Below are 26202 nucleotides of genomic sequence, written 5' to 3' on the forward strand. Positions count from 1 at the left end.
GTGCATTTTTGGTGGCTTGTCCCACACAAAGGCAGGCAGGGGCACTGGGGTGGGAAGGAGGCACGGCTCCTGTGCACCCCACAGCCCCCAGCACCGCTTCCCACTTTCAGTTGGGAAACTGGTTCACCCACTGCAAAAAAAAATAAAATTAAAATTTAAAATTTAAAATAAAAATAAAAAATAAAAATAAAATAAAGATAAAGATAATAAAAATAAAAATAAATAAATAAAATATAAATAAATATAACATATAAAATATATAAATAAAATATAAATAAATAATAATAAAATAATGAAATGAAAAATAACAATTATAACAATTATATTAAAATAATAAAAATAACGATTATATTAAAATTAAATCAAAATAAAAAAAAAAATAAAATAAAAATCAAGATAAATAAAATAAAATCAAGATAAAATCGAGAAGCAAAATAAGAATTTTAAAAAAATAAAAATGAAACATAAATAAAAAATTAAAATAAGAATAACATAAAAAATAAAAAATAAAATAAAAAAGGAAGAAAAAGAAATAAAATAAAATAAAATAAAATAAAACAAAATAAAACAAAACAAAATAAAATAAAATAAAATAAAATAAAATAAAATAAAATAAAATAAAATAAAATAAAATAAAATAAAATAAAATAAAATAAAATAAAATGAACAGAATTGAGCTAAGGGACACCCTGTGCCCCCCCCAGTGCCCAAGGCAGGCGGAAGCACCGCCCCGGGCCTGGCGTTGCCATGGCAACGGTGGTGGGGGCGGGGCCGCCTGCTACCCGGAAGCCGCGGGGCGCTGTGGGGGTGACGTGTCGCGGGCGCGAGGAAGCCGGAAGCCGGCGGCCGCGGAGGGCGGGGGGCGACGCTGGAGGAGCCGCCGCCGCCGCCCGTTGGTGCCGCGGGACCCGCCCCGCCTCGCGCCCCCCCCGGCCCCTAACGGCCCCTAACGGCCGCCTCACCCCCCCCAACCGTCCCCAACGGCCGCCCCACCATGGCCCTGCGGCCGCTCCTCGTCGCCGTGGCGCTGTCGGCCGCCGCGCTGCCGCCGCCGCCCCTGGCCGCCGCCTTCTACCTGCCGGGCCTGGCGCCCGTCAACTTCTGCGAGGCCGACAGGGAGACGGCGGAGTGCAAGGTGAGCGGGGGGGAAAAGGGGGGGGTGTGCAAACCTGAGGCGTTTAGATGTGGAGCTTAGGGACGTGGTTCAGTGGGGACTGCTAGCGTTAGGTCAGAGGTTGGACTCGGTGATCTTGAGGTCTCTGCCAACCTAGAAATGCTGTGACTCTGTGATTTATGCGATGGTCTCTCTCAGACGTGTTTGTGTCTGGGTGTTTTAGGATAACCTCACCAGGCGTGTTATTGTGAAGGTGTTTGGGATAAGCCACCTCTTGTTATTCCTCAGCCTCGTGCCTGACAATTTATGCACTGAGCGAGGCATAGGCATGCAGATAAGTGTAAATCGCTCCTCAAATCTAATTCTCTCCATTTAGTCCAATGCTTGGTTGGTGAGGATAAGATAATAAGCGATTGGATCGTTGCTATAGCATAATATTCCTATAAGTGGGTGAAATTAAGCTTCCTTGAGTGGCCTTATTTTTTCCATGCTTTAGCTGAGTTCTTAGGATTGTCATTTCAGTAATAACACGACATTCTCCCCTACTTGAGGATTTAGGTCCCCAGACCAGACTTGCAAATGGTCCTTCTCCTGCGGGGGCTCTCCATGGGCCGCAGCCTCCTCCAGGCCACATCCACCTGCTCCTGGCCAGCGGCGTTTCCCCTTGGAGCCATCTGGAGCTGGCTCTGCCATGGGGCAGCTGCTGGCCTCTGCTCACAGAGGATGCAGCCTGTCTGCTATGAAAACCTTTCCATTTAAAACCAATACAACTTCTTATGGAAAATTGTAGCATTCAAGTACATTTTCTCTGGCAATTTCAAGTAGGCAATCTAAAGCCATGGTTCTGTGAGCAGCAGAGGCAGTCTAATTCCTTGCTGCTGGAAGTGAAATTTCATTTCTGTCTTTCTCAGTGTAATGTGGTGTTTTCCTCTGCATTGCTCTGGTTGTGTTTCTTGTTAAATCCTTGTGTGAGCTTATTAATGTGGCAGGAGGCTATCCAGCTTTTTGCCAGGCTAGTTTTCTGCAGCGTTAGTGAGTTGCAGCAGCTTACAGAGGTACGATAAGAGACCGTCAGCAGCACGTCGGCATGGCTTAGAGAAAAGAGGAGCAGTAACATGTGTTTACTTAGTGAGTCAACGTAACAGCTCTGAGCTTCCTACCTCTCCTGGAACTGCTTCCTGATTTGTGTGTGGACAGGTGCAGCGTACCTGACTGAAGTGTCTGAGCTACAGAGACGTGGTCAATTTCACGTTATTTCTCCAAAATGTCTTGTTTGGGCTAGATGTGGGTGACGTTTCATAAGGAGGAAAAGCTCTCCTGTTGATTTAGGTGAGGAAAGAGATGGCTCGCTGTTGGAAGAGCGGGGTCTTGCTCCCTTTCAGACTAACAAACGGTAGTCTGAAACCACAGCAGACTGAATTTCAGGTTCTTGCTCAACATTTGTTGGAGTTACTGATAATCTTTTATGAGAAGGCAGATGTGGATATCTTTGCTTTCTCTTTGGAAAGAACTTCTTTTTAGACTTGAGAGAGTGCATCAATTTGGATACGTTGTTTAAATCCCCCTAGTTGAGTTTTCAGTTGCTACATAAAGAAAATTGTGCACCACTCTGCATACTGGGAAGTACTGATCTCACCCGTACTTCTGTCCATGTCCTTTTATTACACTGAGGTTATGATGATGGCTAATACAGCTTGAGTGTACTATGCTAAACTAAAACACTGGCACCTGTGATCAACTTTCTGTCTCGTAATTTGAATTCTTAGGTTAGCCTCACAGTGTTTTTGTCATATGGTTGTTGTTTTTTTTTTTTGATGCTTAGGTAGTTTAACTTACAGTCTCAGCAGATATTATTCGTTATACAAGATTCGGTATCTCAAGACGTACAGTTACACAAATCTTACGTGTTCAGCTGGAGGCTTTTGTTTACCTTACTTTTACAAGTCGTGTATAAACACAGATATCTGTGTATGTATGGCAGAACTGTTGAAATGTAACCACTGGTTATCTTGGTTCTTGCAGTCTGGCATCGAGCTGTTTGTGAACAGGCTTGACTCCGTAGAGTCTGTCCTTCCCTATGAATATACTGCGTAAGTATATTATGCTCTTTAGACCAATTTAGGTGTCAGTTCTTCCAGCAAGATAAATTTATTTCAAATTCAAGTGTTATTAGTGTCTTGATATGGTAGTTTCCCAGTGAGGAATGTCCATTTTTGTTTTTCTTTTCTAGAATTTCCAACAAGGGGATAAATGTGTTTGTTTTTTTTTCTTGCTTTTACCCAGTTTTCTTTGCAGGTTCTCTAGAAGTAGTGCATGGGTTCCTAGGCCCTCATGTAGGTCGAAAATCGCTGCTTAGAGTAACTTAACGTTATGTACTTATTTGCATCCTTATTTACTCTTCTGCATTAGTTGTCACTTTATAGATCAAAGTATTGCTGCTGTCTGTAGTAGCCTATAGCCAAACGAATGAAGTGGTAACGAGGTGTGACCATACCATCAATTGTCTTAATGAGCTGTTAAATGCTTTCTTGTACACGGCATAGGAGGGCACAAAACATGTCAGTGCCTGGTACAACTATGTAAAGTTGTTGCTTTGGAAAATACTTTGATTGTTAGCATTGAAGAGATCAAGCACTGGTTATATCTGTGATTTAATGAACACAAACGTGGTATATTTGCAATCAGATTGGAAAAAAAGTTGGAGGATGAGCTATCAAAAGGTTTGATGAATGTAATGACCTGCTTATTTAATGGCACTTACCATAAAGCAGCTGTCTACTTCTTTTTTCTTTTTTCTTTTTTTTCCCTAAGAATCTGGCTTGTGTGCTTTTCTTTCACGACTATCATGAAACTCTCTGTGAAGACTTAATTCCTGGCTAAAATTCCTGGATAGATTGGAAAATTGTAACTCAAGGAAACTTTTGTGTGTTACCCTGTTCATACAAACAGAGTTCTGAAATAGCTGATGCAGAGATGTGATTGTTTTGTTGTCCTGCCCTGTAACAATCCCCCATGCCCCAAAGGGGCCTGTGGTTTTTACACTTTGTATATTCAATTAAGAAACTGCTGTCTGGAAGGAAAACTGTATAGTTCCTTGCGATGAGTGTGTTGATTTGGGGGCACTGTATGGTCTTTAACATTTGCATCTGCAAATACTTTATTTCCTCATCTTTTTTTCTAACTCAGGTTTGATTTCTGTCAAGCAGAAGGAAAGAAGCGTCCCTCTGAAAACCTTGGTCAAGTGTTGTTTGGAGAGAGGATAGAGCCGTCTCCTTACAGGGTTTGTTCTCTGACAAGGGGGTTTAGTAATGCTTATGTTCTAATGTAACCAGAGGAGATCAGAAACTTGAAGATCCCCTTCGTGAGGGCTCAAAGTTCTCAAAGAACTTCAAAATCTGAAATTCCACATAATGAAATATGTCAGTTTAACCAAACTGTAGCTTTATGCTTCGCATCATGAAGCAAATTCATGATCAATTTGCTTTGGCCAGATGTGTTGTGGAGGTCTGCATGTTTTGCAGCTGTGTAGCAGAGGACTCAGCAGTGGCGATAGTTTGTCTGAAACTCACTTCCTCCAGCACATGTTGCAGGAGGGAAAGGTCTCCATTGAATCTGCCTGGGACAGTGTGGCTGCTGCAAGGTCAAATGATTTGGCTGCTGAACTGTTGCAGGAAAAAAAAAAGATTTTATTTGATAACAAGTAACTTTTAGTGCAGGGATCTAACAATGTACTTCTGTAAAACCCTCCTCTGATCTTGTACATGCCAATATGAAACCCTCCTCTGGAATGCTAATGTATGTTGTCTTGATAATGTGGTTTTTATTTATGTTAGTGTAGGCAATTATAAATGTATGTGGGAAAACTGGTTACATTCTGAAATTACACAACCGTTTTAATAATCCGTTTGCTGACACGTATTTAATTTTCTTAGTTCACATTCAACAAGAAGGAGACATGCAAACCTGTTTGTACAAAGACATATGATACCAGAAAGCCAGAAGATAAGCAGAAATTAGACTTTTTGAAAAAAAGTATGCTACTGAATTATCAACATCATTGGTAAGTTGATATCGATTCATAAATGGGTTAGTCTGTGTAGGTGATAATTAATTTAGTTTATTGCTTTGTAATTGCATATTAATGCAGATTCAACAGTAGGTGTTTGTACTTAACCCGTTACCCTTCTGTTTTTGCCAAAGTTATTTTGTTTGTTTCCTTCATATCAGTTTCTTTTTTGCTTGAAGAGAGCAAGCACCAGGAAAGAATGCTTATCTCGTGGAAACAAATCTGTTCCCAAACGGACTGTGTGATTTTTGTGCTGCCTGTCTCCTTACTGTAAAATACTGCTATTTCTTTGTACCTGTAGATGCAGAAATTAATCCTGCCTGAGTTTGAGAAAATTCTTGAGAGGCCTCCATTCTGTTGCTATGTTGCCCTTGTTCTCCTCGAGAGCTTTGCACTCTCCTTGGAGTGTTGTGTCCAGGAGATGGGATTAACAGTTCTGAGGAAGTTTTTTAGGCAAAGTGTGTCTTTCTTATAGGATATGCAAATGAATGGTGGCCAGTTAAGTTGATCTGATAAAATCGAGGAACACACAAACACTTGGTCCTTTTCTGTTCCCTCAGTCCCTCTGTAACAAATGTTTTTATACGATCTGTGTTACCTTGGAACACACTGGGGCTCTGTTCCTGCTTGGATGTTGAGGTTCTTTTCTAATGGGTGTTACGGGGTGGGGCAGGGCATTCATGGTGTATGATGAATCTGGTGCTCTTTTCCAGTCAGGATTTACCTGTGCTCTGCGCTGGTATCCAAGAGCTGGGAAACATTCATCTGCAGCTTCTGCCTTGATGTTAGGAACATCCATCCATGCTATCTGGACTTGTATAGTGGTGTTCTGTGCTAAGAGCAGCATTTGGGTACCAGTGCAGAAGGAACAACTTAAGCATTAAATTGTCAGAATTGTTACCTTTGTCAAGTCTTTGGAAGTAGTACATGAACGTACCTAACATTGCCCAGACGTTAGATGAAAACATTCTGGCTATATTAGTAAAAACGCAGGTGGGATGTTGAATGTTGCCTCCATCATTAAATGTTTCTCTAACTCCACAATCAGTTTCTTCATGTTTAATACAGCCCCCACACTGGCTAGGCAGTGAGTGCTTTTCCTGCTGTTATTGGAAGCTGAGGTGGGCATGTTGAGGGATAGATGATGGCTCACTGAATTAAATCTTTTTGGAAACTTGTTGAAAATTATCGAAGTTGGAAGTTGATAGATTAGGTGTGAGTGGTTTGCAGATAATACCAGTGTGTTTACGTGAGTGAACCAGGGAGTAAATAAAAGCTCTGAAAGGTGCAGCTACTTCTGCATTGATTTGGAGTGTATATGTCTAGTGCTGAAATCAGTGAAGCTTCAAAGATGTGTCATTTGGTTATATTCTTTTTAAATATTGCATGTGCTTATAATATTTGCATCACTTTGAATGTCACTGATGTATGTTGGTGTGGCCTAAGGCTTAACCTTTAAAGTTTGTGTATGTTGTAGTGTATAAATGAAAATTCATGTAAACGAAATATTTCCCAGGGCTGTGACCCTTTCACTCTTTGAAACTTTTTTTTTTTTTTTTTTTTTAACAAAACTGTAAAAGCTAATCACACAAAATTATTTTAGAATGTTTTCTTCCCCCGCTGATTACATTGGTTTACAAATATACGTAGTGGTACGGGCTAAAAGGTCTATGTAAACACGCTAGCTGATTTGATTCAAACAAGATGTAGTTCCATTTTTAGTGGGAAAACTTGCCTTTAAATTTGGAGTACTCTGTGTTCTTAGATTCTTGGTTCTTTTAATTGCAAAAAATAAAAGGAAGAAGTGCTAGGTCTCTGCCCTAGAACTTCAGAACCAGCGGCATGAAGAATCCCTGTTTATGTCTGTTATGGTAATGATATTCCCCTCCCCCCAACCACAGCTCTGCAGAGTGGAAGTGGCTGGATTTTGTGATGAATGGTGGCACAGTCCAGGAGTGTGGTATAGGGTTATGATGTATGGGGATTGGCAAGGTAGCATAAGTGAGGATTTAGTAGAGGTTTTATAACTTGGCTTCTGTGTGTCATAAAATTCCTGGGGAACACAGCTGGTGCAAAGTACTTCTAAGGTTTTAAAGGCCGCTTAATAAGATTAGTAATTGACATGCTGAATTGGACTCAACAGCTCGAGTGATGTCTTGGCTGACAGTGTTCATCACCAGATGTTCTTGAGAGACGTGTAAGAACTGTTGTAGAGCATATTTGCTCCTCGTGTATAATCTCTTCACGTCATTTTAAATTTGAAGATTAACTGTGAAAAATGATTTGCTTCTTAAATTATCAATTTGTTCCAGCACTGCAGCTTGAAGGCAGCTTAGTATGTCTTTGCAGAAGATGCAAGGGAAAACCTTTATCCCAACCAAAGTTGTTTGCCATAGGTTAATGCTTTACCTGGTTTTTGATTTATGAAATGAAGGTACTAGCAAAACCAAGAACCACCTCTGACATACACTGTGAAAGTAAGGGTCCAAATAAGAACCAAATGTAATGAATCTGCGTCTGGAATAGCTCCTCATCAGCATCTTTATTGTGCCCTGTAGTAGCATGGTGAAGTCAGATTTGGTTGTCGCTGCTGCTGTTTATAGCTCTGCGAGAGACTGGAGTCTGAGAACCTTCAAATTGTGTTTTTGGAAGGGCTTTTCTTAACTTTTTTCCATTGGGTCAATATGAGTCAGTATTGCTACTTATTTCTGTATGTTGGCTAACGGTAGAGATGAGACTTCTTTGTGTTAAGTAGTTCCTTAAGTAGGTCTTTGTTGTTGCCTGAAGTAATAATTCTGTGGTTTATTAGGTATTAAGAAGTACCTATGAGGCTTTCTCAGGTATTTGTTAACATGGGTAGCCTAGTGGTTGTAATGGTGAGATATTTAATTGTAAAGAATAGCAGCTTGATAGAGTTTACAAAAACTTGTAGTGTTAAGTTTCAGTGGGATGTCATTTTTTGGTTTAGCAATGCACAAAAAGCTGTTGTCCCATGCCTTCATGTGCATCATTTGCTCATAGGCCTGTAAAAACATATCTTGGAGGAATTAATGATGCTGTAAGGGCAGCTGTTGAATTTTAAATCTTCTCTGATTTTCTTTTTGGGTTTATCTTTCAGCTAGTTAAAACACTTCATAACAAACACATTTTTACTATTTTATTTTCTACAAAGGGAGATGTAAGCGTGATGAGTGTCTTTCTCTGGTTAGAAGAATTCTTTGCTTTTATATATTTGTATTATTCGTAGCATGTTGGATTGTATTTGTATCTTACTGTCTCACAATTTATTGTGTAATGGTCCCATGCAACATCCTTGTCTCTAAATTGGAGAGACGTGGATTTGATGGATGGACTGTTCCATGGATAAGGAGCACTGCATTCAGCTCCGGGGCCACCACCATAAGAAGGGCATGGACTTATTAGAACAAGCCCAGAGAAGGGACACAAGGACGATCAGAGGGCTGGAGCACCTCTCCTACGAAGGTGTCCCTGCCCATGGCATGGGGGTTGGAACTAGGAGATCTTTAAGGCTTCTTTCAACCCAAACTATTCCATGAATTTCTGCAAGTCCTCGTGGAGGTTTGGAGTTCTACAAGCTTTCCATTGAAACTGCACTGTAAACCTACTGGGCTCAGGACTTTTAGATAATGTGAGTGTAAATCTTAAGAGGTAATGATAAATGCAGCAGATAAACAGTGCACCACACAGTGGTGTGGTGGCTTACAATTCTTTGCTTCTGTAAACCATCTAGTTTAAATATTACATGCTCTCGGGGAACAGCAATTGAGGTCAGTGGTCAGAAATTCATATGTAACAGAACCCCAAAACTTATACTTTAATGCAAAATAAAACTTTAAACAGTCTAAATAAAAATGTGTTTTGTAATTGAAGAGTAATGATAAAGATGGAGAATTAATAGTGTGTGAGCACATTTTGCATGTGTGTTCTGTCTTGAAGAAACTCAATGATTCCAGATTCTGTGGCTTAAAATCTGGAAGAAATGTTATTCTTATCGTTAGTCTTCTGATAATGAATATTGCAAAGTTAGATGAATCTGGTTTTATTTGCATTATGCTGTGCACATTAAAATATTGTGAAATGTCACTGTATAATTTCCAGGATTGTGGACAACATGCCTGTGACCTGGTGCTATGATGTTGAAGATGGCCAGCGGTTCTGCAATCCTGGTTTTCCCATTGGCTGTTACATTACAGAGGATGGCCGTCCAAAAGATGCCTGTGTTATTAACGTATGTTCATCAGTTTGTTTTTTCAGTATCCTCTCTTTGCTAATTTAAAAACTGGCATTTCTTCTGTGCCCTATTTCTATGGTGAGTGGAAATTAATACTTCTTGAAGGAGCATTTTCGCCAAAACCACGTGGGCTAATAAAAGAAGGCAGAATGCAAGAATCGTGAGTGAATTAAGCCTCTCTTGGGAGAGACAGATCTTTTGGATTAGTGGTAGAGGTTCAGCTAAATGCTGAATGTAAGCATTATGGAAATAAGAATGCTTTAGGAAATCTAGGCTGTCTTCAGATTACCCCAGACCTCTTCCATGGAGAGGTAACTGAGAACCTGAAACAGGTTTTTGGTTTTATCTGCCACTTCATGGAACTTACCAAAGATGAGAGTTCCTGGCAGTTTCTGTTTTTGTTTCCTTTCCTGCTTAATGAATTGTTTTCAAATACTTTCTATAAATATATTTCTTGAAACACAATTATGATCTAAAAAGTAATCTGGCAATATTTTTTCACCTTGTTTAAACATTTGTTTTTAGTAAAAAGGAAAATAGTCTCTGAAGGAGGGAGTAATGGAAGGACTGTAGAAGAACGCTACCTGTAAAACCAGCCTTTTAGTTAGGGCCTTTTGTGGAAAGGGGTGGGGACAGAACCTTGGAGAAGTGCTAGCTGAGCTTCAGTAGATGTAAGGCTTTTGATTTAACAGCTTGTTTAACGGGCTAGTTTTCAAACTGAGATGTCCCATCACCTGCAATGTCTGTTCAGAGCTTTTTGGCTGCAGCTTGCAGTGCATCTTTGCACATTTTTCAAACATGGAAACGGTTCTGTTACAGACAGCAATTATGTGCATTGTTTGTCTTAGAAGGTTTGGGTTAATCTATGGAAAATGCACGCTGTTTTAAAATAGCTGTTTGTTTATGAAACACTTCTGGTTATGAAAGTTGTTGCACAGCTCTCTATTCAGTTTGCTACTTCAGTTGAATAAAATGTAACATCCTCTGTTCCTCAGTCATCCAAAGTGAAGTTCTATTCTTAAAATGCAGTTCTTAGCATTAATTTTTCTGTCTGTTTTCCCAGAATTGTGTAGTCATCTTGTAAAAGAATTTCATAACAAGAAATCTGAATGCAATCTAAAACTTCTTTTTGAAAGTTTCTGCATAAAGCTTTCATATTTCTTACTGATGTTTTTAATCATTCCAGTCAGAATTTCATGAAAAAGATACTTTTTATATCTTCAATCATGTTGACATAAAAATATATTACCACGTTGTGGAAAATGAAGCTCTGGGAGCAAGACTTGTTGCTGCTAAACTTGAACCAAAAAGGTTAGTATTCAGAACTAAGCTGTCCTCAAACAGTGGTCCGTCCCAAGATAGTTGCTTTGTTTTGGAGTTGTGTTGCTAGTCAGAAATGCTTTCAGGTATGTGATGTGTGGGTTAGCTTTCCTGTTGATAGATGAAGTCTAATGTCATCTCGTTCTGAGTTCCATAGGTCTTTGTGCACAATTTCCTATTTGGATGGAAAAAGATAAAACGAAAGCTGGAAATAGTGTGCGTTAAGTAAAGCAGCTTTCCCTTCCCTACTGGAGAATGTTCTGTCTTGTGAAAGAATAAGCCTTCAGTGCCTGAGGCAGGAGTAATTAGAGTGCAACATTTGATGTCCTCAGCAGTTGGGATTTGAATGCGATGTTTTCTCAAGTATACTAGTCAGTTGTTCTCTGGCCTTTCCACAACTGATGCCTGTTTTTATTATTATTTCTTACCATCTTGTCATCTTGATATAACCGAGCTCGTTGCATTGTTGGTCCAGCTTCATGACGAAAGCACTTTTTCCTGATACCTAACTATTTGGCAGAAGTCAGCAATTCTGTTGCAACTTTTTGTGTTTTGGAGGTTCTTGGCAGTATTCACACTTCCTTAACGAATGGTATTCTGTTTTAGAGAGTGTATTATTCTGTAGTTACCTTTTCAGAAGAGGCAATGTTTGTTTTAAAAAGTTCAGATGTCAGAACGTTCTCTGCTTGTGACACATTCCTTATGAACTGACAGTTATGAGGCATTAATATGCAATATATATCATTGTTCTTATGCTAAGTAAGAGAAAAGTTGTGTATGAAACCGATACGTGTGTAAGATGAATGAATGCTGTCTTTAACAGTGTTGTTAGTGAAGCAGCGCTCTTCCTGTGGTTTTTCTTCCCACAGTTACAAGCATACTCATCCAGACAACCCTGACTGTTCAGGAGTTCCTATGGATATAAGTAATAAGGCACATGGAGAAGTCCAAATTGCTTACACGTACTCAGTTTCTTTTCAAGTGAGTGGTAAATTTTTTTGTGGTAGTTACCTATTAAGATAAACTTGTATTAATAATAAGAGTTTCAAAGCTGGACAGCTAAAATTATTTCAGAATAGTCAACTTGTATTTTAGAATCTATTTGAACTAGAATTTTGGTAATGTCGTGGCACCTAAGCATAAGTCTTACAATTTTCAATACTTCCTCACAAACCCCGTAAAAGATACATGTGGTTTTGAAAAGAATCACTCTTTCCATGTCTGTCTATGTTGTCTGGAAAAAAAATGTACTGGAAAGTGCTTTTGCCCTTGTATGTTATAAAATATTGAAATAACATCCTGTCAGAAAAACAGCCGGCCATCTTTATTTGTTGACACTGCTGTTTATGGTTTATTTAATAGTAATTTTCAGGTTGATTGGCACTATTTTTTTCATCTTTACTCTGGGAAAAAAATAAAATAAAGAATACTTTGAAATATTCTGATCTATGCAACATTTATTTTTTTTAATTGATCATGATATTTAAGATTGCTTTGTATGATAATCAACTTTAAATTTTAGTTGGGTGCTGGTTGGGTCTAAAACTGATGTGCTTTTTCTTTAAGGAAGAAAAAAATATAAGGTGGGCATCAAGATGGGATTATATTTTGGAATCCATGCCTCACACTCACATCCAGTGGTTTAGGTGAGAAGAAAGTCTGTCTTCAATTGTACTCTAATGAACTGTTTTTATGTTGCAATTTGAATAGTGACTTACTGTTATTTTTCAACCAATGCAGCATTATGAATTCCTTGGTGATTGTCCTTTTTCTGTCTGGAATGGTAGCTATGATTATGCTGAGGACACTGCATAAAGACATTGCAAGATACAATCAGATGGATTCCACCGTAAGTCCGAAATGTGCATCCTAAAATGCATTTGGAATATGTGTTGTTTTCAGCTAAAAGTATTTTTATAACTGTCTTTTGTAGTGTTTTTTAGCAATCTAGCATCTTAAAATAGGTGTGTTTCCTTAACAGGAGGATGCTCAGGAAGAATTTGGCTGGAAGCTGGTTCATGGTGATATTTTCAGGCCCCCAAGAAAAGGAATGCTGTTATCTGTTTTTCTTGGCTCTGGCACACAGATCTTAATAATGACTTTCGTTACACTGTGTAAGTAATAAAGTTGGGGGGAATTAGCTTAGTAGAGAGCTTTTCACTGCTGGTTACATGTTACTATTAAAATAACAGTATGGTTTTGTCTAGAAATCTTAAAAGTCAAAGATTAAAAATTGCCGAGCTGATAGTGGTTATACAACTTTTTATCTTAAAGTCCATGTACACTGAGTGTTATACTGGCTTTAAGTCAAATGTGTAATTAATTTCTGAAATTGTGCATCTCTGCTTTGTAGTTTTTGCTTGCCTGGGATTTTTGTCACCTGCTAACCGGGGAGCTCTTATGACCTGTGCTGTAGTTTTGTGGGTGCTGCTTGGAACTCCAGCAGGTTACGTTGCTGCCAGATTCTACAAATGTAAGTAAAAGTTATTTAAAATGACAGGGCTGAAGTTCATTAAAGTAAATTATCATCACAGAACTGATTTTTTTGCTTGTTTTATGCTATGGTTTGTAATTTCCTTCAGGGAAGATGGAGAAATGTACTTTTAACAGGAAATGCATACAGAATGTTGTAACACTTGTTTTTTCCAAATGGTGAACCTCTGTTCTTGCATGCCTTAGATTTTGTGCCACCTCTGTTTAGTTAGTGCCATTTCTGGGAGAAGGGTGTTTATTGGTCTGGAGGTGGGGATGAATTATTAGGGATTCTGTAGCTGTGGCAACCCAGTGGTGTAGGGCACCTGACAGTAGGTGGTTGATACAGTTTTCTTCAACTCATTTTAGCTAGCTATCATTTCAGGGCCTGCCCACTAACCTTAAATAGATTGTTCCTGTACCCACTGGTTTATTTTAGGCTTTACATGCCATTCTGTATCTTGTCTTAATTACCTTACTCAAAGTACAAGACTGTTCATGACTGAGCAAGCTGGAACTTCTGGACTATTTTAGTACTGAACATATAGTGCTAGAGAGAATTTATATCTGAATTTGAATCTGGCAGCAGGCATTGGAGCTCTTTACTTTTTCTGGTGCTTTTACAATTCTCATGCGTGAACAACCACTGAGGAAAGGGTTTTCGTTTTTGTAGGGAACTTGTTCAACAGTGGTAGGGATGTAGTAGTGAACTTCTCTTCAAGCCAATTAGACTTAATTGGGAGGAGACTTTAAGACCAAAAACATTGTTGAAAGTAGTGGTATTCTTTATATCATGCTGGGTATTTTGTATTTTGAAGGATATTTTGAAGTCCGTTAATGGTGAACTGAGTCCTGTTTCTTTTTGAGGATGTTGTTAACAATAGCTCTATCTCCTATTATATTTAGTGTGAGGTTAGGTGAAGCTTGACTATTTAGTTTAGCTACTAAGACATTAAGTGACTACTCCAGACATGCTCTTGTTACAACAGATGGTGGCCTGTACAGAGGGCCGTACTCTCTGGCCCTGTATAGAGCATGTCAACACAAATGTTTTTCCTTACAGTATGTAAATAAAATGCTGAAAGACATGTAAAGCAAAAATGCAGCTGAAATAGATATCTGGTTTTAAACTTTTTCAACGTTGCATTTAAAAAGTGGAGCCTGAGCTGAAAATAACTGGTTAATATTAATTACCAGTGCCGTGTTCTACCAAGATTTTAGGAAGAAATAGAAACTTAATTAAAATCATTCTAGCTATAATCATTTCTGATTCCTGAAATAAAAAAGCGTGTCATTGTGGCACTGCTCAGATGAAATTGTCAGCTTCACTGAATTCCAGTGGGATGTTTTCATTTTAAAGTACTCTGACTAGAATTTTTATCAGTGTACTACAAGCTCACAAGGATTTTTAATAAAGCTGTCCTTGGTCTTCTGGTATCACCAGTGCTTAATGCTGTTAAGACTTAAGAGAACATCGCTGCTTCCTGTAAGCATTAGTCCTAACTTTCTTTTAAGATTCTTAGATGAGAATTATTTCAAGAAAAAAAAAAAGCTTGCTTTTCACTTTTTTTCTAATAAAACCTGCAGTCAAAAGCTAGAAAACTTAAGCCTGAAATGATTAAGAACATTTTTTTTAAAGACTTAAACATACTGCAAATCTGTTTCTTCCTTTTATGATAAAGTGCTCAGAGGCCCAGTTTATTTACTTGGATACTTCTCCTGTCATTGGTCTAAGTGTTTTCTTTGCTTTGAAGCTCTGTGATTAAGAAGTAAGATGAGGGAATTTAGTTTTATTATTAGTAAAGATTTAGTTTAGTATTTGAAATTTGAGCATGATAACACATTATTTGAGTACTTGTAAGTTAAATAACATCTAAATGGACTGGAAAATTAATAGTTGTGAGCTTAATGCATGTTTTGATGACTGTCAAATGTTTTAATACAGCATTTGGAGGTGAGAAATGGAAAACAAATGTCCTGCTGACATCATTCCTTTGTCCTGGGTAAGTTGAGAATATAACCACGATTAAAAGAATTAAATTGCTTCTGTGACATGCATAACTAATTTTCAAGCTTCAGCTGTAGAAGCAAATCTTATTATGTTGTCCCTTTTGTTCCAGAAGGTTTTAACAATATCAAGGCACATTTGACAAAGATGACTGTATTAATGGCATATCATACTTAATTTTTTTTAACGTCAGCTTTTTATTTACTCTCACCATGTGAAAAGGTTGATTTTAAAAAAGAGCAATGTAATACTACTAAGTTTTAGACAGGCATTGTTATCTTTTACTCTGTAGGCTATCTTCCTGACCACACTGTAGTTGGTCTTATACAGTGTCATATACTGTATAACCACTGTGTTAAATTTTTCTACTTAAGCACAGCAAGCAGTCTTACCCTGAAGTGTAGTTAAGACAAGCATATATTTGAAACCGCTTAGTTGGAACGTCAGCTCCTGCTGGAGTTCAGTCCCTCTAGATCATGAAAGAATTGCTAGCTTGACCTCTGCATTTTGTTTCTTTTTGTCTCCTAGTTTTAAGAGATTTACACTAAAATCATAATACGGTGCTATTGTTTTGTTGATGTCTGCAAATATTAAGGAGTATTTCTGTGCCTTAAGTGTGTTATGTATTTTTCAGAATTGTATTTGCAGATTTCTTTATCATGAACCTCATTCTCTGGGGAGAAGGCTCTTCAGCAGCTATTCCGTTTGGTACTCTGGTTGCTATTCTGGCGCTCTGGTTTTGCATATCTGTACCATTGACATTTATTGGTGCCTATTTTGGCTTTAAGAAAAATGTAAGTGTTTTTCTTGATGTACATATAGACTATACAGTGATTTTTTTTATTTTTATTTTTTAATATAACTAAGGTAGAACCTAAGTTAGTTGGTATTGTTAGCTCCAGTTCTGGTCCGTTGCTTTAGAACTGTTATGTACTTAATCTGATTCCAAGACTTTGATATTCAGCTGGTGAGTGTTTCTCTGCAGTGATTAGAGTGATCATTGTAACTGATCGTGAACAACTGCTCCAGATAAAACGATCTGTGCATTCTTGATTTTAATTAGTATTTCTTTCATTACCAGAAAATTTTGTTGACCCAGCCAAGCATAAAGAAAAGCAACTTGTGTGGGTTTGGTTTTTTCCCCTGTGTTTTTTTTGTTCCTGTCCCCAGTCAACGCTGAGACTTCAGAAGGATATTTTCTGATCAAGTTGCTAGACTTGTGAAATTCTGTTCATCTAAGAGTTCTGTAAATGATTATCACTTCTTGGCAGACACTAACTGAATTAATTTGGATTTCCTCCTCAACTGAATAATTCTCTTACTTAGATGAGGGTACTTTAAACATTGAAATGGGTGGTTCCCTTTTTGCTTAAAAAGTGGCTTGCTGTGCCACACAAACATGCAGATCTTAAAGTTCAGCCATGTCTGTGGGGTTTTTTCCTATGCAGGAAGCCAGAATTCCATCTCTCTGTAGTTCTCAGAGAACTACAGTCGTTCTTCAGAGAATATTTAAGTATGCTAGGAGGCTTTTTAAGTCAGTTATAGTTAGCCTGTTTTTCTTAACCACAATCAGTGTTGTTTTTCTCTGGAATTTTAACCTGGTTATCAGGGGAAAAACAAACAACTGCATTGTACATGTACGGAGACAGTTCCTTGAACAAAGGAGGATTTGATGAGCTGTAAGGCAACGTGAAATGGGTCACAAGTCTGTTAAAATAAAAACAAGAAAGCAAGTACTGAGCTAAAATTGTTGATGCTTTTGATGGTACTCTTTAAGAAAAGGGAAAGATGGCAAAGTGTGCATCTGTCTGCCTTCAGGTTTTTTTTCTTCCTGCCATGTTGACTTATGCAAGTAGCTTAAATTAAGACTTAATTGCTAGATTGAATTCTCTTAGCTTGTAAGTTTACCCTAATGTGATTCTTGGAGCAAATCCTGAATAGCATCATACAGAGATTTTCAGGAGGAGAAACCAGGAGTCGGCACTGCCACCGCTCCCAAGTTGAAAAGTGAGAAATGATCTCCAGCTATGTCACAGGTCACAGAAAATCATAAAAAGGGAAGTCCAAAACATCTGTTGCAGTGTTCTCTGTAAGAAGCCTTTTAGCTGTTTTGCCTTGCAAATGTTGTTTGCTAGACTGGTAGAAAATGCAAACGTAGTGGTAGTTGGGGCTGTGCATACTCAAAATAAAAAAAAAAACTTCCGCCAGCAGTCATTTCAGAAGCAAGCAAAAAGGTGGTGCTGTGGTTTGACTTGTTACTTATTCAGCAATCTCGTATTTTCATTTGAAGGCTATTGAACACCCCGTTCGCACGAATCAAATTCCTCGTCAGATTCCTGAGCAGTCATTCTATACAAAACCATTACCTGGAATTATCATGGGAGGGATTCTGCCTTTTGGGTGTATCTTTATACAGCTGTTCTTCATTCTGAACAGTATTTGGTAAGTTAACTACAACCTACGTGAACCTTCTCAGTCACCAAAGGTTGTAATTTCTCTGTGAAAGCTTCTTTTCTTCAAGAGGTGTTGACTGATTTTGAGGCATACAGACTTACCAGAATACTGTTTCAATAAAAATTAAATGTTAACTTATTTTTAGCACTTTGTGGTTTAGAAGATGTTCAGTGCCTGTGTTTTTTGACGGACATAGAGAAGGTGCTGTGATATGCTTAGCAGATTACAGCTGACCTGCAGTATTCAGACAGCTAGGTTTCTCATGCTTTTCCCCTGGCTTGATGTGAAAGTGGCTTGAAGCTGATGTATGGCGTATAACTCGAGAGGAGTAAGCATATTAAAATTGACTTGAGGGTGTGGGGTGCTTTTTTTATTTTTCTTGGGTAGAAAGCATTATTACTCCTGGGAGAAAAGGTGTCACAAAATTCGAAAGGCATCAGTGAGTAAATCTATTAAATGTTAAAAATAAAGCACCAAGAACTAGTCCAGGGTAAGTGAATTTTGCAGTGAGCTTATAGCTGTGAGGAGTTAGTCTTCCTTCTGGCACAATTTAGTTATTGGCTATCTTTAAACTGCTTCTGAACCTTGCACAGGTGCCTCTACCCAGCACACACAGCTAAAGCATTTGACATTTCTAGTTATTTTGCAGCTCTGCCCCTTTGATTGAGATGTGAGGTGAAATCCAAGTTCCGCTGAAGTCAGCGGAAGAGGTCAATTTGACTTCACTGGAATTGTAATTTCACTCATTACGTCCAGTGAGTTCTTTCCCTAAAATGCCAAACACCAGGAGGATGCTTTGGACTTGCTTTCTCACTGTTTTCAGGCTGAGCTGATGGCTCTTGTTCTTCAGCTAGAAAGCAAATTAGTCAATTGTGTAGGGCCACGCAACTAAGTACCTTGATAAGAAAGGGAAAACGTAAGATGAAGGTGGTATTACTGCATAGGAAGAAATAATATTAGCACGGAGTAGATTACAAATTTTTTATTGTTTTTTGAAAACTCTTTTATAGGTCTCACCAGATGTATTACATGTTTGGCTTCCTGTTTCTGGTATTCATTATTTTGGTTATTACATGTTCTGAGGCCACAATATTGCTCTGTTACTTCCATCTATGTGCAGAGGTAAGAAGTATTTGTCAGTATTCATACTTAAAACTGCCTTAAGGATGCTACAAAAAATTGAAGGTTTTTGTAATCTGGAAATAAGTATTACAGAATTCAGCATAAATACAGTTACTAAATGTCCTTAAACCACAACTTCAGAAAGTGAAGCAAGCTACTTTGGGGAAAGCTTGAAAATAAATAAATAGAACCCTGCACTGAGTACCATTAAGTCAGATATATCATCAGAGGCTAACTTCCTGTACTCTGAAGATCCATCCATCCATTAACTTTCCTTAATCAAAGTGTTTTTGCATGTGCCCAACCAGAATGTAGTAAAAGCAGTGTTGATTTTAAATGTAGTATTTTCTGTAGATTAAAAACTGCTCACTTTTGGATAAAGTGATAATAGAATCAAGTTCACTTGTAGCTTTGCATTCAGTAACAGGGTCAGTGTACTAGAGGCATGTGAAATATTACTCACTTTTTTCTTCTCCCCACCACTTCTAGGACTATCACTGGCAGTGGCGTTCATTTCTCACGAGTGGTTTCACTGCAGTTTACTTCCTAATATATGCAATACATTATTTTTTCTCAAAACTGCAAATCACAGGAACAGCAAGCACCATTTTGTATTTTGGTTATACCATGATTATGGTTTTGATCTTCTTCCTCTTCACAGGTAAGTATATTGAACCTTGACTTTAAATGTTGAGTCTGCCTTTAGCATTGTGTAGGAGAAACCTTAGCAAAACTTATCTTGATACAGAATCAAATTTATATATAGTCTTTGATTTTTGCTGAGCTAGTTTTGTTTCATTCTCCAACTCTGTCATCACAAATTCTAATGAAAGATGAAATAAGATTGAGGCAAAACTGGACTGCTAAGTTGAGGTGTGGCCTACATTTAGATTTTGAACTATGAAAGCTTTAAAGTTGATAGATATTTCTCCAGTTTTCATTTCTATGTTAGTTATGTGATTAAACTTTGACTTTTTAAAGTCTTTGGAGAAGCACTTCAAACACATCGAGTTTGAAGCTGCAGTGGCACTTAAGTGAGAAATGCAGCTTTTGTGGAGTAGGAGGAAGGAAGAAAGAGGAATGAAGATTGACAATACATTTTTTTTCTATTTGCTCTCTTCTGTAACTTTTTACCTTTTTTCCCCTGCATTTAAGAAATGGCAGTGGAAGGAGATCTCAACCATTTTTTTGATACATTTTTATTAGAACCCTGTCTTTACTGTGAGTTTCCGGAAAAGCACCTTTCTGAAGTGTTGTGCTTCAATTTCCTCTTCAGTATGTCAGCTGAGGTGACAAAATCTTCCCTTTGTCATCTTCAGTCCTAAAAGGGAATCTTCAGTCAGGTAGGCTTATCCCTTGTTTGGGGTTGGAGGATGCAAGAAGTCTCCTTCCAAGGTCATCCAAAAAGGTGGCACCTGACAATTCCTGAAAGCACTTTAAAATACTGAATGCTGTTCCAGCATACCCTACAGAACAATATTTTTGAGATTTTTGAACTGAGCTATGCTTTAAATGATTTCAAGCTCCACATTTATGAACTCTAATGATTCCAAAGGCTTTGATATGGATTTATATATATAGCTATAAAGGCTGTGTTTTGAGGCCTCTCGGAACACAGTTGGCTTGCCTTCAGAGCTTTTGATACAGATCTCACTGTAATTGTAAGTAGACTGTTCAGTTCCACATAGCACAGAGGAGAAGGAAAAAGAAGTCCAGTAGGAAAAGAGAACTGGCACTTGTGAATAATGCTAATTTTATGAGTAACCAAATAGGAATCTCAGAGACCTTGCTACTTCAACTTAGGAAATACTGAAGCAGTTTCTAGTCAACTGAACGTTGATAATGAAAAGGGAACAAATTACGTGTTTTTTGGGTAATTGCTTGTTAAAAAGTAGGGAATGCAACATTATAAAACCCAGAACCCTTTTGAACAGCTGTGTTCCAAATGTGGTTTTACATCCATCCATCTTTTTTAAAAAGCTAGACTAACATATTTTGGCCTTGCTTGCATAAATTTTGCAAATTGCACATCATCTCTAGTTTTATTTGTTTTGTGTGTTGATCAGCAAGCTATTTTGATCACATAGATCAGAGATTCTGCCTTCCTTTCTCACTCTGATTTCTTGCTCTGACTTTCTCTTAACCTTTATTTCTGACCTGGGTTTTCTAAAAGTCTTATTGGTGTTTAAAATTTAAGACTGTAAGGTTGTTCAATTAGGAACAAATATGTACTGCTGTATGCTGATGCTCCTGGCCCGCATCAGAAATGGAGTGGCCAGCAGGACTAGAGAAATGATTGCCCCTTGTATGCAGTACTGGTGAGGCTGCACCTCAACTATTGTGGAAGTGGCAGCCCAGGGATTTGGTAGCGTCCCCATCCCTGGATGTATTTAAGAGACGTGTGGATGTGACACCAAGGGATGTGGCTCAGCGCTGGGACTCAGCAGCTCAGGTTGATGGTTGAACCTGACGATCTGGAAGGTTTTTTCTGACCTAAATGATTTTATTCTATGTAGATGATTTTAAATGTGATGCAAACACAAAGCAGCATGAAAAAATAAGCAGGCTTTATGTAAGGGTAAGACCAGTTATTCCTTTTCACTAGCTTTTCTAGCAGATACTCAGTATGTCTGCCATAATAGTGAGCAGCTCGGGCTGAAACGAGAATTGCATTTACCCTGAGTGCTTTGTTCAGTCTACTCTACTTTGGATGCGTGCAGTAATTGTGGAGTGTGTGCATACAAAATAGGGGAATTTCCTGTGCTGAGGCTTGGTTTAAGTTTAGCTGCTTTCCTGCACCTGTAATTTTTTCTACATGTGTAATTTCCATGTTTCCCTGCACTTGTTCTGTCAAGCCGGTCGTGTCGCATGACATCTTCTAGAGGCTTTAAGATGTGTCCAGTGTGCTCCCTTTTCCTTTGCTCACACGTTCACTTTCAATTGACTCTCAACAATGGGCTGCGCAGTGCCTGCCGGTCAATTTGGGGAATCCTTTTCAGGCTAGGCTCACAAGGATGCAAAGAAGAGGCGGTTTGCTCTCCGACCTCTTCAGATGATTCCTGTAGTAGCAATATGTATGTAATTGGGACAGTGGAGATGCAGGTCACGATTTCTAACTCAAGCTAAACTTCTATATTGTGTATGTTTAAGCGCTTAGAAATCTTCGATTTTTGTATTGAAGTTGGGGGAGAGTATGTGAAGTTAACCATAGGGTTAGAACTCTGAAGCGTTGTATGCTTAATGATTTTTTTTTATCGACCTCCCATGAGATTAAGAGCGGATTACCCCATAATTTGAAGGAAGAGCCCTATTTCTTAACATATAAAATATTTTTGTCCATTTAGCGTGGCGTGTTAATTGCGTTCAAAGGTGGATATTTTCAGTTCTCTGAGATTCATTGATATGCCTTGAGATAAGGTTTTATAGCAAGCGTTAGAGGCAGGTTAAAGGGGTAGGCAGTTCTTCTCCAGGTTCTTAAACGAAAGGCCATACTAGCAATTTAGCAAAAACTGCTCCTAAAGGCAACTGACTTCCTGTGTCAGGATGATAAAGAAGCTAAAAAGAGAAAATCATAATTGTTGTATCAAATCTATTCTGCTGCTGCTTACTCATCTGTTAAAAATCGTCAGTATCAGGAAGGGTTTTGATGGTGCCCTGCTGCTATGTCAGTGTAACACATGCTTCAGGCACTTGCTTCCATCCTGCATTCCAGGTCATTGATCAGACTCAGCAGGCAAAATACCGGGAGCTACATGACAAATCTTTGATTCACAGCTGGGACCACAACTACGTATCATAGTAAATGAGTCAGTTAAACATCAGTAGTTTAGCGAGCGTGAAAGGGAAAAAAAAAAATCACTGTGATATCATTCGTGGTTCCTTACAAGCCGGTTTGCTGAATAAGTTAGTACACAACTTGGGTTGTGCCTCTTAGCAAATCTTAAATAGAGGTGATTTTTTGGAAGATGGCTTTATCTGATTTTTGCCTGACTACCTCTTGTAATCTCCAATGCTTTTTTCCTGCCCTAGTTTTTGTGGGAAGTGAAGGTTCCTGTAACAGCTGTTCTGAGCTGCTTTTAAGTCCAGTATCATTCTGACTGAGGCTACATTTTGAAGCAATACAGTTAGATGAACGAAGCCCAACTGCATTACTTATTCTGCATTCAAAAAAAGTATTTTTTTAAAAAGCTTCTGTCGGTTGGAGCTTCAAAGGGAGTTTTCCTTCAGCTAAAATTATCAGGGAAATGGTCAGTAAATTTCAGTTCAGGTTCGCTTATACATTAGGCAGTGAAAATGTATTTCACAAAGTTTTTAAGGTATGTAACGTGTTTCCAATAGAAAGTACAACTTGCCTAGGAACTGCTCCATGTTCTGAAATTTTTATTAACTTCATTTATGCAGAAATAAATGTAGTGCTCTAATTCTCCAAGACCTTAAAATACACCTAAGATATGTGAACTTCTTTTGATGCTGTCAGTCTAGTTGGTTTATTAAATATAACAACGCTATTCCAACCAGCTAAGCAGATCAGGTTTAGTCTGATTTCAGGTAAAGTGTGATTAGTCACTGAAGAAGGGTGAAATGGAGCAATATGCAGAGGTTGGACTGGGGAGTAATGAGAGCAACAACAAAGAACAAATAAGTAGGAAGAGAAATGACACAACCCAAAATCAACCTAAAATGAGTCTTTTAGATTATACATTTCTGATCGTGAAAATTAAATACTTTATTATAGTAGTTGATGCCTATAAAGACCAGGTTCTGTCTGTCGCTTTATCTGATAGATGTACTGAAGACTACAGATAGTAGATTGCGTATAAGTCCTGATTCATAAACTGTCGATAAAAAATCATCTGTTGTGTAAGGTTTCCTAAAATGTATCCTCATTTTTTGTTTTTGTTTTCTAGGGACAATTGGATTCTTTGCCTGCTTTTGGTTTGTAACCAAAATCTACAGTGTGGTGAAAGTTGACTGAAGAAACCAATGTAAAGAATTAACACAGAAGAGGTTTAATCTTCATTAACGTAACTTAAAGACCTGGTCTAGTCGATGAACTTGAGCTTTATCAGAAGTATTGGCTTCCTATTCTTTTGAGAATGATACTGAATATGCAGCTACCCCAAACACTTTTTTCCACTAACACGTTTGTATTGTGACTTAACAACCTGTTTTCATTCAGATCTTAACGAAGATCAGAGTTACAATATTTATGCATTTGTAAATACAACTATACTTCAAAAGAAATGTTAAATTCTAATGGCAGAGTAGAAGTGGCTGTATTACACAACTTAATGATACTTCTGATCAAAGTACAACTGTAAATAGGATTTTCTAGCTTGGTAGGTGGGATGAATTATTTTTCTTTGAGGGAAATGAGAACTTTTTATTATGCTAACTTTGAAGGATGACTCTTAAGAAGTGTTGCTTTTAGTTTGGATGTGATTTTTATTTTTTACTGGTATTATGTCCATAAATATTCTGATTTCTGTGACTTCATTAGTTTCAGTGTTCTTGGCCTTTTAAACTATGTGCCTCTGAGTCCTTGAATTTATAAATTCATAATCTAATAAATATTGTAAAAATGTCTTCAGTGGGTCATTACCTATTATAAATTCATAAAAATCTGTAAATACAATTATATTGAAGAGGGATGCTTAAAGATTGCATAGAGTATTTTATGGCATTTTCTGCAGTTTTATGTAAATTGACACAACTTTAGGTCTGCAAGACATGTTATTTGTGTTACGTGGCTAGAACGCTACAATGTGATTGTGGCACATGAGGACAAAACTATACACACACATTGCCAAAATCCTCTGCAGCATTAATTCGGTCCTTGACCCAGGTACTTCACCCAGTCCAGAGACTGCTGTGGTATTGTCAATATGTTGAGAAGATCTTAATGCACGAGTCAGCATCCTCTGCTGGTCGTGCTTTCAAGGGGTCTTGATGATGCATATTCTATATGGCAACTATTGCCGATTGTACTTGATGTAGGTTAAAAAAATAAAAGCAAATTACTATTTTTGCCTTATATTAAGAGACTAATGTCAATTTCAGGTGACTATCATTAAACCTATATTTGCATTTTTTTGAAAATGGAGTATTTTATTCGTACTTCGTTCAGTAATTTAGATTCAAAACATAATTTGGCTTTTGGCATTTTTTCACAAGCCTTATACAATTTCATTTAAAATTAATCATCGTGTATCACTTGTCATTCATAAGGTTGCTTTCTTCATCCTTACCGGTTTGCTTTTCTAAAAGACCTTAACCTAATGATGATTGGATACTGAACCCAATAAAAATATCTTTGGTTAAGGTAACTTGTCATTATTAACCTCCTGGAAGTTGGCATGTAAGTACTTCAGGTAATGTTTCCTCAATTATTGTGCTCCACAACCCCTCCTGGATGAACCACGCTTCTCTCATGTTCTGCCCATCCCCAGCTGTGGACAGAATTCAGAATTGTTTTCGTGCCCCTCCCTCCCTACACACACTCATTGCTCAAGAGTTTCAGTGTGGTTGTAAGAAAACAGGTTTTTGAGACTTCCAACTGCTGTTTAAGAGTCAGATCGCTAGAAGTAAGACGTAGCCATTATGATACGTAAATGGGTTTGAAACTGATTGGTATTTTTCCCTTTGTTTCCCTCAAAACTAGTTGACAAATCATGGCAGATTCTAAAGTATCTAATTTTTAGCTTTAAATGGACTATAGTGTTTCATTATCTTCTGGAATGTAAACCTGCTGCAAACAAGTTTTTCCAAGCAGCCTTGCCTTTTCATCATTGTAGCTGGTGTGGGACTTGGAATGGTTGGGTTTCAGGTGCAGTAGTTGAGAAGGTCCAGGAAGATTTAACAGAAGGGCTTTTCTAAAGTTGTCACCTCCCTTGAAATCCATCTGTGCCTTGTTACAAGTTCTTGTAGTATTCAGGCTTCTGCTGCATGTTAGGGCACCGATATATTCTGCTGGGCACTGTATCTGTACCTTACATCTTTTGGGAGGTCTGGGCTTTTTCTAAACATTGAAAAATACTAGCCTCTTCCAAAACACTTCTCTATTATCCAACACTTTCTGAAAGTGCATTCATGGCACAGATATCTAAGAAAATGTGAATGAATAAGAAGATTAGGAGGTAGGAGCAAACTGCTGAGCTGCATGAAGTCAGCAAATTTGAAAATTTTGAAAATTTGAAAAGAGAATAATGCTTCAGATCAGTGTCAATTTTTTGGTGGTTGGTAAATTATTCAAAAGCTGGTTCTTCGGAGTTTGAACAAACTGGTCATCATTGCCAAATTCAGTCCTAAGGTAATTGTCCAAGTCTGGTTTTGAAATGGGCTAACCACAACTACTGGTTGAGCGTGAGCTAGTCATGGGCAACGTGCTAGCAGCC

General features: G+C 38.1%; 1 protein-coding gene across 1 annotated transcript; it reads left to right on the forward strand.

Moving 5' to 3' along the window:
* The first annotated feature begins 838 nt into the window (after positions 1–838).
* TM9SF2 (transmembrane 9 superfamily member 2) lies at positions 839–24394 on the forward strand. Its single transcript, XM_084306539.1, has 17 exons — positions 839–1135; positions 3137–3204; positions 4301–4394; positions 5047–5174; positions 9300–9429; positions 10619–10743; positions 11622–11733; positions 12319–12398; positions 12493–12601; positions 12734–12866; positions 13106–13225; positions 15170–15227; positions 15867–16026; positions 17523–17674; positions 18697–18808; positions 19298–19469; positions 23716–24394. The coding sequence occupies exons 1-17, from the start codon at positions 995–997 to the stop codon at positions 23781–23783; spliced, it is 1962 nt and encodes a 653-aa protein (XP_084162665.1). The 5' UTR covers positions 839–994; the 3' UTR covers positions 23784–24394.
* The last annotated feature ends 1808 nt before the right edge of the window (positions 24395–26202 follow it).

Source organism: Netta rufina, assembly GCF_964035555.1.
Source record: "Netta rufina genome assembly, chromosome: 1".
Taxonomy (NCBI): Eukaryota; Metazoa; Chordata; class Aves; order Anseriformes; family Anatidae; genus Netta; species Netta rufina.

Excerpts from the sequence above, each read along its gene's own strand:
- TM9SF2 (XM_084306539.1), top strand. The coding sequence starts at position 995 with ATGGCCCTGCGGCCGCTCCTCGTCGCCGTGGCGCTGTCGGCCGCCGCG. Across the intron at positions 15,228-15,866 it reads ACATCATTCCTTTGTCCTGG|AATTGTATTTGCAGATTTCT; the intron begins GTAAGTTGAGAA and ends TGTATTTTTCAG. Across the intron at positions 16,027-17,522 it reads ATTTTGGCTTTAAGAAAAAT|GCTATTGAACACCCCGTTCG; the intron begins GTAAGTGTTTTT and ends TTTCATTTGAAG.